A 15,637-nucleotide genomic window follows, 5' to 3' on the forward strand; every position below is an offset into this window, starting at 1 on the left:
CACTAAACTCTTCCAGGGCTCATATGCATCCTAATCATTATCAAACAGCAGCAGTGAGCTGGCTGCACCACAACAGCTCAACGACCAGTTATACAGCCCAGGCAACCACCAGCAACAGCACTTTCCTCATCCACCTGAACCTCCAGCCACCTCCTTCCTCATGATTTCACAATGAATTTGAGAAGTCCCATTCCCATCCTCTTGCAGTAGAGTCTCCACGTTCACATCTACCTGTGATGGGGTTGTGGGCTGTCTGCGCACCTCTGCCTGCTGCACAGGTGGGCCGAGGCCCCCGGGCACTGGCTGCCTTCCCTTTGAAGAGGCTGGGTAAGTGACACTGTTGTGCTCCTTTCTGGTTCTGCACCAGGCACAGGCATTTTTCATGCTGGATGCAATGACGTGGAAGCTGCGTGTGTGTTTTCCTCCAACGCACCACTGAAGGAATGTGGGCACAGGGCAGGCACCCGCATCCCCATGCAAAACACACTCTTGTTCCCTCGGCACACAGGCACACCTCTCCCACCCGCACACAGATAGCCGGTTTTATTTTCTCAAGCCTCCTTCTTCCCAGGCACACAATAGTGGCAAATATTTAGACAGAAACACTATTAAAAGGCCTTTGAGCAGCTTTTCCTTTCCTCAATAATAGTTTGGTATTAAACAGAATTATGAATAGTTCCTCTTATATCTGCCTGGAAAGGAGCTGCCTCAGCCCTTGACAGCACTGCTGACAGCAGTTCCTTGAAAACCACAGCTCCCCAGTTACAAACCCCTCTTCCACCGACAGAAAACACAGTGTTATTGATCAGCCCTGAATTGCAGCTCCACAGGAGGGGGAGCTCCATGCACTCCTAACAGAGGGACAATCTTCAGCCCTAACAAGCTCCACACATGCCAGGAAGATACATGCTTCTAGTCCTGAAATACAAGAAAGCATTGAAGGAGGAACCTTGCTTTTGATGCCACGCTGTGATCCAAAAATGCACTATGGTGCTCCACTAACATCTTTACCTTCTTGGAAATGTGATCCAACAGACTTGCTTAAATTAAAAAAAACCCAAAAACCACAAACCAACAAAAACAGCCCACACACAGGAAAAAAAGACAAGAGCCCTTTATCTCTGAGGAACATGTTAAAAATCATACTGAAAAGGTGGCCAAAGACATCTCCTTGTAAAGAACACCGTGGCGAACAGCCTGGGAGACAGGCAGTGACTCAGACACTCACCGGTCTTGTAGATCTCATAGCGCAGGGAGAAGCCAGCACCTTGCCGTGCGTAGTCCGAGGTGAACTTGATATAGAGAGAGGGGCCAGAAGAGGTGATGGTAGGAGGTGCTATGTTCCCACAGTGCTTGCCCAGCAGGTCTGCTGCTTCACTGTCCCCATCTCGGATCTCAATGTAGTCATACCTGTGGAGGCAGGTGAAATGGCAGTGAAACCATCTGTCAGGGAGATGCTTCAGGATGCCAGGAACAAACAAAACCTACTTTTTGTATCTGTGTATTTCACAGAACATCTTCCAGACAGGTACCTTAAACTGTCACACATACCATACCATGCAACCCCCAATACAATTTCTTCCCTTTTGTCTGTCTGGCTACATTTAAGTCCCTTCCTCTGTTACTCCTCACATCATTAATCGATTGCACCCACATCCACTTCAACTTCAGAGCCAACAAGCAAAATTTAGGACACAATTTACCTCCATTTCCACAAGACTTCTTTGGCATGGGAGAAGCTCAGACAAACTCTCCTGGGGCTGCTCTCCTTCCCTTACCTCTCTCCTTAAGTGTGATTGTGCCACTTAGCACAGCTCAGTTTATTCTGCTATTGAGGTGGGGGTTGGCCAAGTACACACCAAGCATTAAACAAATAGCCAGTGTTCAATCCCAGTGAGCAGGTAGCTGTTTTGTGCACTGTCTGACACCACACCGGTCCCTTTAACAAGTGCGGCCAGTACACTTACTTGGCACTTGGACAGCAATACTCATCATCTTCTAACAAAGATTTTCTGTGGATGAGAAGTGCTGCACATCCACTATTGCCTGATCCTTGTACACCCTATAACAGGCAATCTGCCTTTGTTAAACCCTGCCTGGAGATGTCCCACCTGCCCGCTGGCATGGCTCCTGGGCATCTGAACAGTCTGGGGGAGAAATGTGGAGGGCTGGAAGAATTGCATCCTGGTGCAGGACAAAAGGTTGTTGCAAAGTCTGGGTCAAAGGTGAAACTCCTACAGACTCCTTCATATTTTCTAGGCCATGACTAATGGCAAGGTAGTATCAGACTCTGTGTGCTGTGAAGAAACAAACAGCTTTTACGTGAACATCTTGTTCTTCAGCTACTTTCTAACACCCACGCTCTCCCTCTCCTCTTCTCCTCCTCTCTGGCCAGCACGCTGCTATTTACAGAAACTGCCCATCTCTCTTCCACTGTTTATTCGCTTTGTATCAACCTGTTTGAACAACATGCTACAGCTCTTCTCACGGGGCCAGGAAGGGAAAAAGCATTTCCAGGCTGCCAGAAATCTGCCTTTCTTCTTTGTCACAAGATCTCCTGTTTGGGAATGGAGAGTTGAAAGGAGAAGTAGCTTGCTGGATACAGAATGATCCTCATGTGACTCATTCCTGTTCTGCAAAGCACACATCAGCAGGCAACAACCTCAAAACAAACTTACAGGGACTCAGTGTGCTCCTCCACAAAGAAAGATGGCTCGGACAGCTTTGGTTTCACTCCTTTCTAGGACTAACTCGGGCTGGGAGCCAGAAGCAAAATGCCTGCAGATAAAATCCTGTCTACACTGGACCGAACAGCTAGCTGCAATCATCCAGCCTTTAACTTCATTACAAACTCAATTGGCTTGGCCAAGGTGAAATCCAAGTGGTCTTAAGAAGAGGCACTCACGAAGGAAGAGCATTTGTCTCAGCTGGTGGGTGGATGCACAGAGATGTAAATGAAGATCCAATCCATTCCCTCTGCTCTCTCCTCATCTCTGTGTAGCTCCCTATCACCTCATGACCCCTTATTACCCTGACACTGTCCAGCAGCACCCTGCATGACCCCACTAATGTCCATCATGTGTGGCTTGATCCCACCATCTCCCCAGGGAGGAGGAACGAACAGAGGGCAGTGTTAGTGCTTCTTTTAAGTAGAATTTTTTCCTCCTTGTTTGTCTATTTGTTTAAAGTAGTGCTGAGCAAACATTAGGGACATTTTGTTCTCTAAATAACTACTTGCTGTCAGTGTACTTGCAGCCCTTCCACATCCGAAGTACACATCTGTGCCCCAGGACTACTGGCTACTAGTGAAATCGTGACTATGTGGCAAAAAATTAATTTGGCGAAAGCGTGAATGTTGACAAAACACAGTTAACGAAGCGGATTGTAAAAGCTGCTGTTTGCATGGCACAGGCAGAGGTTAGTTGCATCCCAGGGAACCACATCTGTTTGTGTCCTCATGGGGTTAAAACTTGCCAACACAGGCTTCAACTACTTGACTATAATGATCAGTTCCTGCTGTAGCCAACACACCAAACATCCTAGCACTGTCCGCACAGCTCCTCAAACCACCCAGTGCTGTAGGAGCCCTGGCAATTTCAGAAACAAATTCTGGACCAAGAAATAGTTGCTTATTGAATGGGTGAATAACTTCCAATAATACATACAATTTGGGAATATTGCAATCTGCTCATGGGCAATCTGCAAATGGAAAATTAAAAGAATGAATCTAGTAAGTAAATCATCAGGAAATATTTGCCTCTCTGAATTAAATCCTGTTTGACTTCATCCAAACATCTAACTGAGCTTTCTCCTACTAGAGCTAATCCTTAATAAATCAAATGTTACAAATAACTAGAAAAAAGAAACCCTAGGAGAAAGTCAGGGACTCATTTTTGCCAAATGTAAAATTAATATAAATGCATAAGAGTTTTCCTCTTTAGCTAAAAAAAAAAAAAAACTTGGCCCAAGCCCTCTGCTCCTCAGGAGGCAAAACTCTCTTTCTTCAGGTCATAGAAACAGAGTGTGAACTGGGAGAATATTACACTGGGGAGATAACTCCTGCCCAGATAAGCAGGAGCATCTACGTCCTCTCCAAGGTAGCAATTAGGCTTTAGACTTTCAAAATGAAACACCAAAGCTGCCCGGTCCAAACCGTGAAACTTTCAAACTTAGCAACAACACTGGCTAATCCCCACCACAGCCTCTTTTGGCATCATGTGCCGCAGTCATGTGCATGCCTTGGCCCGCAATCAAACAAGCTGATAAACTCCATTCTCCTCACGTTGGGTCACTGGCCATGTTAAAATCCAGTTTGGCCAGACCTTTGCTTCTGTTAAGCCGAAGCATGGTTTCCAGACTTTTTCTTCCCGTGTGAAAAACCAGAAGAAAAACTGGAAGAAACCCCACCTCTGGGGATGCTTTCTACTCTAACCATTTCATTTCCAGATAATTACAGACTCGGGCACAGCCGGGTGGGATGCTTTTATGCAGCAACAGCATCTAAACTGTCTTGACCAGTGCCCAGCAATTTGCATTTCACTCATGTAACCAAATCCATTGTTTCAGTCAATGTGGAGAGGGCTGACCTCTCCGGCACTACCTCCACTGGGCAAGCTGCCATCTCCAAGCACAGTTCATGGCCACTTCTCCCCATCTAGGCATTGCTCCAATAAGCCAACCATAAATATGTGAGGGCAGGGTGCAGCACCCCATAACCCACGAGTAAAGTCAATGGATTAACCAACTCTTCTTGCCAGGAAGGTGACTGTAGTTGGCTGCTCCTCCAGTGGCAAAATATTTTCAGCTGCTGCTCGAGTGGGAAGGCCAGCCAGTTGGTTTGAAACTGCCTCAAACAGGTTTCCCCTAAGGAGTTTTAAGGCAGGGAGGCAAAGCTGAAGTGCTTTTAACTGCCCAGACAATGGGGGGTTTGAGAAAGGAGGGAAATGCATTGCTTAGATGCTCTTCTTAGAGCTGTTTAACAAAATTAAATGGAAAACATACAATGCTTACAAATATTGCTGCGTTTTTATTAAAGATTTTTAGTAGAAAGTGCTTTGCTGATGTTAAGAGAGCTTTTATAAACTAATTATAAAGCACTTCTAATGCCTGTATTACTCATGCTTGCTTTTCCACTCCAGTCAACCCTCTCTGCTTCCCAGTCTTCCCTTTCTCTTTATTTTCTCACAGTCACTTTGCTGCTGGCTCTCGAAACAAGTCTGTGAGGCATAATAAAGGCAAACAAGCCCTAAATGCAGTGATTATGAGAAGACTTCCAACTTTTCAGTCCTTTTCTGTTGTGAAATAGCTAATCTGCTCCCTGGCCATTGAGCTATGCTCCACTGTCCCCTGAGGCCAGCACAGACCTCCCAGGTGCCCACCCAGGCACTGGTGAGATCCAGAAACCCTACGACCCACCTGGGGAGCAGCTCCAGAAAGCCTGCACCATTCCTCTGGGTGCTCCTTTCCTGAGGCACACTGCTGGGCACAAAGCAGGGTTTGGGGACTCACACTGTTCCACACATAACCAACAAACCTATTGCCCCTCAGCCCCAGGTCCTAAGAGATGCTGAGTCCCTCCCCACCGAAACACACTTCAAGGACATTAGAAAGACATTAGCTTAGGATGGAGAAACACGAAAAAATAAATTATTTATATGTTCACAGCCATAACATGCGTCCTCTCAATACATAAGCTTGTGTGAGCCTTGCTTCAAAGCCCGAGGAGGGCTGCCTGCCTCCCTACACCAAGCTCTGACCTAGCTGGCAGCTTTCTCCATCTCCTCCTAGGGCTACTATTTGAAGTAGGTGAGGGCTGGCACAGAGCTAAGCCTGGTTTCCAGAGCTTGCCAGAGCTGAAGAGAGTTGCTAGGCTCTAACCTGAACTTCCCAGATGTTTAAGTGGGAGATACCATGTATAGGCATTTCCATGGGGCAAACAGCAACGATGGGATCCTCACGAGACCCTGCGAGGTAGGAAGGCAGGGGGGACCACTGGCTGGCCCAAGGTCACACAGGAAGCTTGCAGCACAGCCAAGAAGAGAAGCCAGCCTTCATTAGACAGATTATATCATATGGGAGGAGTCTGGCCCAGAAGGACAGAGAGACAAACAGGTACTGACTGCGTGCCAACAGCCCTGAATTTGGAAATGCCCAGCGCTGGCTTAAGCCTTCGAGACCGCTGGTCTGCTCGAACCATGTCTCATGGTGTCTTGAATGTAGGTGCTGAGAACAGGAAGAGAAACTGCAATTCTAGTGAAATTCAGCAGGTGTTAATACTCTGCAGGTAGCTGAGGGAAGGTATGGGGAACCTGCTTAGTTAGCCACAACGGCAGCTAGTAAATGCAGTTGTTCCCTTTGAAAAGGTGGCAGGTGGTTTGTTTCTCAGGAACTGTTATAAAAACCATAGTTTTTTAAAATATCCTCCAAGAAAAGGCTGTTTCTTAGAAATTAAATAGCAGCTGCAGTAGAGATGGTTAAAAAATAGTGAACCAGCAGCACTGTGCTTTTTTGCAATCAAGGGGTGGCTAGAGTTAATGTCCATTACATGCTAGCTGGCTTAGTCGATTTTTCTGTGTCACCACCCATCTTCATGCTCTTTCATACGCCACCTCCAAACCAAATTCTTATTTCATGGGTGGTTACACTGTGAAAGACAAGAAAACTTTTCTGTCGTGTTTATACAATCTTGAGCAACGGCAGGACGTACCCTTCAAAGGTTAAATAGCTGCAGAAGCCACTGGGGCCTTTTAAATGATTTTTTTTATAGCCATGATAGCAGAGGCAAACACCACTGCTGTCTGATGAAGCAAAAGCAATGAAGTTTAGCTGCCAGCACTTAATCAGAGTAATTAATTATAAATACAGCAGATGAATTGGATTCTCCTTTGACTTGAACTGGTTTTACACATGTGTAACTCATCATTTTAAGGGTAATCACTCCTAATTTATCCTGGGGTGAGAAGAGAATCAGTCCTCATAGACACAGATCCTGATACAGATTTGTGCACAGACCTAAAAAACTTGCATCATATTTAGCTTTAGCCAGCTACATGTCCTCTGCTCTCAGTGGAAGCAGACTCCTCACACTCAGCTTGGGATGGGATTAATCATTCTTCTGCCCTGACGATGGAGATAGTTTAAATCACTCTCGCTGATTGGACCTGCACTTTGCGTGGCTGAACATCGAAGAGATGAATCTCTGTCTGCAGCTTGTGGGGCTGGTTTTGCCCATGCTGAGGCAAAAGATGCTCACAGAAACAGGCAGAGCTTGTCCTTGTCTTGCCCTGATGGAAATAACTAGCCCTGGCAACAGCAGAGAGAAATAGGCTACCATTGCTCTGAATCTGAAGGGATTTGACTGGATTTCAGTGACTAAAATGACCAAAATCCAATGGCAGCAGGAGGAGACCCAGAGTGGGGGAGGGGGGGGGGCTAACAACACATAATTGCTTAGGATTTCTCGGAAGTTTGTCTTGAATTTGTTGCATCCAATTACATCTTTTGTAATCACAGTATTGTGGGGTTTTGTAATCATTCCACTGTGCTTTGGATTATTTTCTTTTCTCCCCAAAAATCTCACCAGAATTTCTGAGAAATGAGAAAAATGCAGTCATCCAGTCCAGAAAAAAAAAAAAAAAAAAAAAAAAGGAAAAAAAGACAGACAGAGAAGGAGAGAAAATAACCCTAACAGATTGGAAAACTTCTTCAAAAATGCCTTGAAGACAAAAAACGGAAACTACAAATAGCCTCTATTTATACTCCTTGGGTTGTTTTCACCCCCGTACAAGCACTGCCGATGGGAAGTCTTTCAGCAGTTACTGCTAACTTATGCTGGGGGGGGCAGGGGGGGCAGGGAAGGAAGAAAGGTAGCCAAAATACATCTTGCAAAAGGATGAAGAAAACATAGATGCAAACTGCTCCTGTGGCACGTTCTGATTCAGGAGGGAATTTCAGCTCCTAGCAGGCTGCATGCTGCTGTCATCCCCCCTCCCCGAGACCAGAGAGCAAAGGCTCCCCCGTGCTTTGCCCTTCATCCTTAGGTTGCCTTCTCCAAGCTGTGTTGCCAGATCACTGCAGAACCGTGCGTTGGAGTAGAGAAGCACTCTCATCTGGGGCATGTCTGGAAAACCGTTCATTATGTAAGAAAACAAGATGTGCTAATGTGCACTTTAGGGGTTTTCTGCAGGCTGTTGTTCAGGAGTTACACATGGCTGTTTAATTTTATTTCTATGAATTCCTCACCCTTCTATCTTTAGCTACAGGGGTCTTGCGTTGCAAGATGTTTCGGGTATTCTTTGGGGGGAAAAAAGTCATGGTGAAACCAGGAAGAAAGTATATAAAGCATGTTAAGAATAAACCCCCTTTCCACAGCATTCTGCCTCCTGTTTCTGCTCTAAGGCAACTGAAGCAACTCACAACACTTTCATACTCCAAACCGCAGGACACTTGAGAAACTGCATTTGCACTTTCCTCCTATCTATCTATCTGTGGAAAAAATTAGACTTTGGTTTCTGTGTCATTTTACTGTCACCACTCACAGGCACTTGACCACTAATAAAAAGGAAAAAAAGTATATAATAAAAGGTAACAACCACAAAAGGAAACTTTCCTGTTGAAAAGCAGCAGAGCAGGCAGAAGGCAAGGGGGTACTTTGCTTGCTTTGCAGTAAGGGGAACAGGTGAACAGGCTCCCATCTCCTGATGGGATCCAGTGCCCTACAGCCCAGCCAACAGATAGAGACCAGTCTGCACCAGGTTAGTGCTAGTGGCTGAAGGTCTGGGGACTGGCTGGTAGGTGCTCATAAGGATTAGGGGACGTGCTCACACGTTCTGCTGACATGTTCTGCTGTGCCAGCCCTGTTCCCAGAAGAAAACTCCCTCCACAGAGACATAGAGAGTGATGTCCCACTGCACCTCGCTGGCACAGTATCAGTCATGGCCTTAGACACAACATGCCGTGAAATGCAAAAGAGCTGGTAATAACTGGGATCAGATGGGAGCTTTGCAGCTCAGCATTCCACATATCATTCATTTGCACTGGCTTTTTTCAGCACAACAGTGAAACAAACACCTCATTAAGCACCTATTGTATAAAGGAGGTTGCAAGAACAGAGCCCTGAGCAGCCCACCCTGATGTTCCTGGCTGTCTGCGTCCCTCATTAATGATAGATGGTGACCCCAGAACCAGCCCACCACAGGACAGCTTTCTGACCCCCACAGTCTCAGCACAGCCTGTTACAACCCAGCTCCTGCCTTAGCTGAAGCACAAGTAAGCAAAGCTCTGCCACCAAAGCTGGCCTGCAGCCTCTGCTATTTGGACGCTTCCACAACAATCCAACTGTGCCAGCTTGTAGTAAGAATGATTTCTGGGGCAAACAGCACACCAAACCTGCCTGATCCTCCTTCTACGTTGTGTAGGTAGCACAGCATCTCCTGCTCCCTTGTCTCCCCAAAATATGGGCACTTGCAGCTCAACACCCTTCTGAGCCTCACCTCACTGAGGGTTTGAGCACAATAAATGCCTGGATGAGGGCAAGTGCTGTGCCATGCACACACCATGCCTTTCTGCATGTTCACAGCAGCGGTGGCCTCCCACTTTGGGTCTTGGAGGCAGCAAAATATCTATCTGGGGGCGCGGGAGGAATTAGCCGCTTGTAAGGGCTGGTTGGTACCCCTGAGGTGAGCTCTGCCCTGCCTGGGACAGCAGGTTGGAAAGGCAGGCATGCCGAGGCAGAGAGTGAGACAGAGATGAGGGAGTGGGCTGCTGCATGAAGCTGGTTGTTACTTTTGCTCCTTAATGCACTCTGGAAACAGGGGGATGGGAGCGTCCCTGTTTCTCCCACAAACAAGGGCCCTGCCACTGCTTTGTTCAGGAAAATTTTCTTTGAAGCAACCCTTTGTGTCACACTCTCTCTCAGCCACGGCAGTGCGCCTGCTTTGTCCTGCCAGCTCAGCCATGGAGTGTTTACAAGCCTCCCTCACCCTTCCAGGCTGTGGTTCAGCTCCATTGACACTGAAGGCAACAGACTCCTCTCTCGGCGTGTGATGAATCAATTACTTCCTCTGACACTCTATTACTATAGCCCTTACATCTCCAGATTGCAGATGAAAAGAGAGGCTGAGAAGGGGGACAGGGAAGGGGAGAGGTCTCCTGAGGTCTCCTTCAATTGAGTTGTTGGACATCTGAAGAAATCCCCATCTGCCATATTTAAAGACACAGAGAGATGTTTTGCTCCTGAACGGCAGAAAAATCAAGAAGATTTTCACAAAAGAAAACCTAAGAAATCAAATGGGTCAAAAAACTTCAGCAACGTGCAGTGAACATAGATCAATGGTGAGTCAGTCCCCTCTGCTGATGGAGATCCCAGACCTTGTTCCTGCCCGTGATTATCAGCCGAACATCGGTGTTACTGAAGGCACAACGTGTGAGAGCCAGGCGTTACACCTTCCCTTTTCACTGCAAAATAACAATGTAAATGAAACCTCACACCAACACTGCAGAAGAGGAAGGAAGCTGAGCACATGCCTCAAACTCTCGTGCTGCTGGCAGCTGGGAGTGTGTGTCCTGCTCCTTCAGCATCCGTCAACAACCCCAGTTCTGAGGGTTCCCTGGAGGTTTCTAATAGACTGAGCACTCCCCACGCAAACACCCTGCATGAGGCATGGCCTCAGCAGGGACGGGACTGAGCGCAGGGGCTCTCTCACCGCCAGCAAGCGAGGACTGCCTGTCTCAGCAAAGTGAGACCCCACCTCAAAACACGGGGGCACGCCATTCCCCACACCCACCGCAGTGGCTTCTATACCTCTGCAAGATGCGACATTTGGGGCAGCCATAACGTACACAAAGAACAGCTGTTTCTGTGCCATTTGCAACAGGACTAGGTCTTTGGCATAGGATTTCTGCTGTCAGACCTCACTACTCCAGGCTCTGCTTCTGGCACTAAACACTAATACCTCCATGTCTGACCCTGCGCTACTGTAAAACCACCACCACAGTACTGGACTGTGATTGCTCAGCGACACTGTACGCAGTCCTTGGGATTCGGGGGGGGGGGGGGAAAACAACAAACCCCCCCCAGGTTATCCATTCTTTCTAATGATCTACTGATCTACTCACTGAGGCAGCATAAGGAAGGCTTTCTATGGTGTGTTTGAACTGATATATCAAAGACAGTTGCTCAAAACATCCTAGCTGTGATTAGTGGACCATGACTGCTATTAACTTATAAGGAATTCCAGGATCACCAGACTGTGGTTTGCAACATATTATTACATTGCCATTCAATGGTGGTGTGCAGCCTCTTGACTTAAAGAAAATGGAGAACTAGTCTCAGACTAAAAACTAACCTCACCCAATTCTTTCAAATAAGCTCTGCACTGAGCTCTGGCCAAAAGCAACCAGAAATTTCTTCTGTTTTCAGTCTGCTCTTTGCAGTCTTTTTCTTTTTTTTTTTTTTTTTTTTTTTCATTCATATTTAATTGCAGAATTCACACCTGGCCAGAAAAGGCTAGGAATGAACCAGCCATCGTCTGCAGTGCTCTGACCTGCTCCTGTGTGATGCTGCTACGCGGCAGCCTTTTGAGGGGCGTGTGGAATGCACTGTTGCTATCTAGACTGGATTTTATGCCTGCAGATGCCCAGGTTTTCTCTTCTTTGTAAGGTGGGGAATGTAAAGTGATTTGCCAAAGCAGGAACAGTAAATCAATAGCAGAGAAGGGGAAAAACCCAAATCTCACAACACTCAGACCTGATATTGCTGGTGAGTCTGCCACTCCCCTGTTACAGCCTGACAATAGGGATGATATCCATTAAAAAGGCTGTGTGTAGCTAAGGCAAACAGTTGCTCATTAAAAACCTAAACCAGTTCCTACAGAAATCAAGGTAAAGCCTCTTACTGCCTTTACCAGGCTTTGGGCCTGTCCCTTAACAAAAAAAAAAAAAAAAGCCCCAAAAAAAAGCTAATTTTTTTTTATATCATTCTGGAACCCTCCTTACATTCACTGAACCTTCTAACTCCTGCATCCAGACAGCAAATCTGTGACAGAGAAGAGCACTGCTAACCCCGCTGTGTGATGAAAAAACCCGCAACCAACACTCATACCCCCACAGAGATTTGAGACCCACCTGTCTGGGATGAGCCTCTGTCAATGGGGTTGCCCCCAGTGAGCTGCAGCACTGTTGCAAAGACAGCCAAGGGCCTTGGGCTCTTTGCTGAAAGCACAAGCACCTCAGCGCCGTGGTTATCATCAGACCGTTTCAGTGGGATTGCTCTACTACTGTCCTATGGCATCCATGCTAAGTGGGGTCAGCAAAGATGCAAGGGGCTTAAAGCTGGAGCGTGGCTTACGCTGCACGCTCAGTAAAGGCACATGTTCCTGACACTCTTAGCTGGATCCTGAGCCCAGTTAGTGAGGAGCCACCACAGCCAGCCCTGTGCCTGCTCCCTCCCCAGAAGCTGTGGGGGACTCACGGGTCCTGCTCCCTCCCTCGCTGGCCAGAGAGGCTGAGTAATAAGACAGTACACCACCACCTCCTCCTCCTCACAATCAGGAAGGAGTGGGAAGAGGTCTCTATCTCTAACGCTATTGTTCCCAGTGTCACCAGCTGGCCCTCAATTAGTCATCATGCCAACAGGAAACAAGGTGCAAAGCCAGATCTGACTCCTATGTGCCGGATGTCGGTGAGCTGGCGGGACACAGGAGACTGTCCTTGAGGCCATCACCTTCTGCAGAGCCTGGGCTTGCTCTGTCCCTCCAGGGAGAGGCTCTGGGGCACAGGGAAGCACAGCTGTGGAGCAAGGGGTGCTCTCACAGGTCTGCGGGTGGGCAGCAGGCAAGAGAGATGTGAACAACCTTGAGCTGTTAACCTATGCGCTGGTCTAACGCCATCACAGCTAACCCATTCACTGACATTTCATTTCAGAAAATGACCTGGGCTTGACAGGAATTATGAACCATACAGCGGATGCTGGACAGAGTTAGAAAACGGTAGAAGCTCATTTGAAGAGAAGTTGAGCTGCAGTGTCATGTTACCCAGACTGAATTATTTCCTGTAAGTTAGAAATGTTGCTTCTGGCTACCCATGTCACAAATGTATGAGCAAGCAAATGCCTTCCTCAACATCTCATCTCTGACTTCCCCTCTTTGCAAAGTTAAAGCTCAACTCCCCCAGTGCTGCAGGAGATGCAGTCACTTCCCCTTGCATCCCAGCAAAGAACCCTCCCCAAGCTCTGGCGTTCCATAGTGCTCCAAACATATTTCTCTTTTCTAAGCATGTTCTCAATCTCAAGATGAACTGCATTGTTTCTAAAATGTTTACTAATAAGCTAATTATACATACTTTTCAAAGCATTTACTAATTAGCTGTCCATAATTGCTGCCTTGTCTACTCTTAACCTTCACTGATGGAAGGATGGTTTCTTGCAATATTATGCTCGTGTTTGAAGGAGATGGCCAAGAGAGCCAGGCTGAACGCTGCAGCCACCAGCTGCCTGCCTGCCCGTGGGCACTGGGGCTGGCTGCAGCTCCCCCCTGCCGCCTGAGCAAGGGACTCGGGCCAGCATCTGTGCTGCTCTCTAGGAAGGATGCAGAGCTGTTGCATTCCAGTGCCAGGCTTCCTGGAAGCACAGGAGATGGCCACGCTGCCATAAGAGGCCTTGACTGAGCCCACGGGCCTCACCCTTTGTACTGTGGCCTGGGAACACCAGCATGTTACTGCCAGTGTCCCCTGGCAGGTGGTGCTCTGTGAGACGGGCACTAGGAGTGTGGTGTCTTCCTGTGCCAAAACTTGGCCCCTCTGCCCTTCAGGCTGGGAGCAGGGGCATCTCCTGCCCTGCCCACCCAGTACCCAGCACAAACCGGGATGCTGAACATTCAGCTCTTTTGGAACCGCTGTGACACTTAGGAGGTCACAGTGACAACTACATACGTCTTCTCATTATGGTGGCTCCTGTTCCTGCTTTTGGAAGCCCTCAGGGCTTGACATGGGGAGACAAAGTCAGGAGGAAGAGCCCGACTGTGCACCTCTGGGCTGTCTCCAATTGGCCCGTTTTTGGAGCCCTGGGCCCCTGTCTCCAGAAACCTTTGCCAGCATTTGGCATGTGCCACCAGAGGGGGCTGCAAGCCACAGCAGCAGTCCCCCAAATCCTCCCCAGACAGGGATCCTACCGATCACATGCAACCCAGTTGCAGCATGGGCTACAGCAAAACCCGCTGGCATCTTCTGTCTATCAGTCAGGGTGGGTTTTTATTAAAAAAAATACCATTCCTCTGGCGCAGATGTTATGATTCAGCTGAAAGGTCTTCTGCTTGCAGCGGGAGCACGAGCTCATCCGCCGTAGTCTGGAGGGAGTGTGCCTCTGCGGTGTCTGTACAGCCATGTCCCGGCACTCAGTGGCAGCTCTGCCCAGCCTAATCCTCTGGCAGAGTCAGCCGAGTGCAGCCAGGGATGGTAGAGCCAGTAGTAAAATCTCAGGAGGGAACTTTTAATAGTCCAAAGAGAAGCCCAGCAGTGGGAGGGAGGCACGAATGGAAAAGGTGGTTATAAATGCAGTGATTCACTCAGAGCTGAGGTTTCTGACATGTATTTTCCAAACAAGCAGTGCAGATAGAACAGTGAAGCGGCAATTAGGAAGGCGCAGGCAGCTCAGCTACACAACTGCACGAGCTGGGGGACAGCCACCCCTGTTGCACACCTATTGCAAATGGTTCAGGTCTCTCCCGAGATCACAAATAAACCCCAGCATGCACAAGGCTGCCCAGCTACCACCATGCCACGTGGGGAGTGGAAATATTTTGCCGCCACAGCAGCAGCAGCGTGCTCTTCTCCACTGGATGCCACTTCCCTGTTCAGAGAGCAGATACTGACGGCACGGGGCTGCAGTGCCTGAGCAACAGCTGCGCTTGCAGCACAGAGAAGAAACGGCGAGCAGACAGGCCATTACGAATATTTCCAAATAGTTTGGCAGGTCTTTTATCAGAGCATCAAACTTCCCTTTTGGCTTTGCCATTACTGCTGTGGCCCCATGGCTGCAGGACAGCATGAACAACAGCCCAGGTCCCATACTCCCTGTCACAGTGTGCCCACCCTCCTGCAACAGGGATCCCTGCTGTGCTGGCACACAAGAGCCACAACAGCAGGAGGCCAATTTTCTTAACCTGAAGTGCCTTCCCAAAGTAAGGCACTTCCTCAGAGCAAGGATAGAGTATGAGAGCGAAAGAAAGAGCAAAAAATGTTCTGGGGCTTCAATTACACCAAATTACGTCTTTCATGATAGTGAGGTGGTGGCAGTGCAGTTACTTCTTAATGCAGCTGAACACAGCCAAAAAAAAAAAAAAAAAAAAAAAAAAAAAAAGGAAAGCCTAGATGTGCCTCCAGAAAAACAATAGCAACAAGCAGCACTGAGCAGCTGCCCCTGGCTGCCACCTCCAGGGCGTCCATCCCCAGCTGATGCTCCCTGGCTCCAGGCAGGGAGGGCTGGCTGCCCAAGCTGCTCTCCCCAGCCAGCGCCAGCAGCACCAGGTACACAGCCCCGTTCTGGCCAGCTGCTCACCGAGGGGAAGTCACTGACCCTTCCGCAGAGGTCCCCAGGGTGCCAGGCACTGTACCGAACACAGGAGGAAACGCCTCCTGTCCCAAA

The 15,637-nt window shown here is 48.2% G+C and overlaps 1 protein-coding gene across 6 annotated transcripts in view; it reads right to left on the reverse strand.

Annotated features, from left to right (window-relative positions):
* Positions 1-15,637, reverse strand: part of NRP2 (neuropilin 2) — a 90,704-nt gene that overhangs the window by 60,189 nt on the left and 14,878 nt on the right. For all 6 annotated transcript variants that reach the window (XM_056348893.1, XM_056348891.1, XM_056348892.1 and 3 more), the window contains exon 3: positions 1,229-1,410. In XM_056348893.1, the coding sequence (XP_056204868.1) occupies positions 1,229-1,410 (182 nt within the window). The remainder of the gene's footprint in view (positions 1-1,228; positions 1,411-15,637) is intronic.

This window comes from Falco biarmicus, chromosome 8 (genome assembly GCF_023638135.1).
Source record: "Falco biarmicus isolate bFalBia1 chromosome 8, bFalBia1.pri, whole genome shotgun sequence".
NCBI lineage: Eukaryota > Metazoa > Chordata > Aves > Falconiformes > Falconidae > Falco > Falco biarmicus.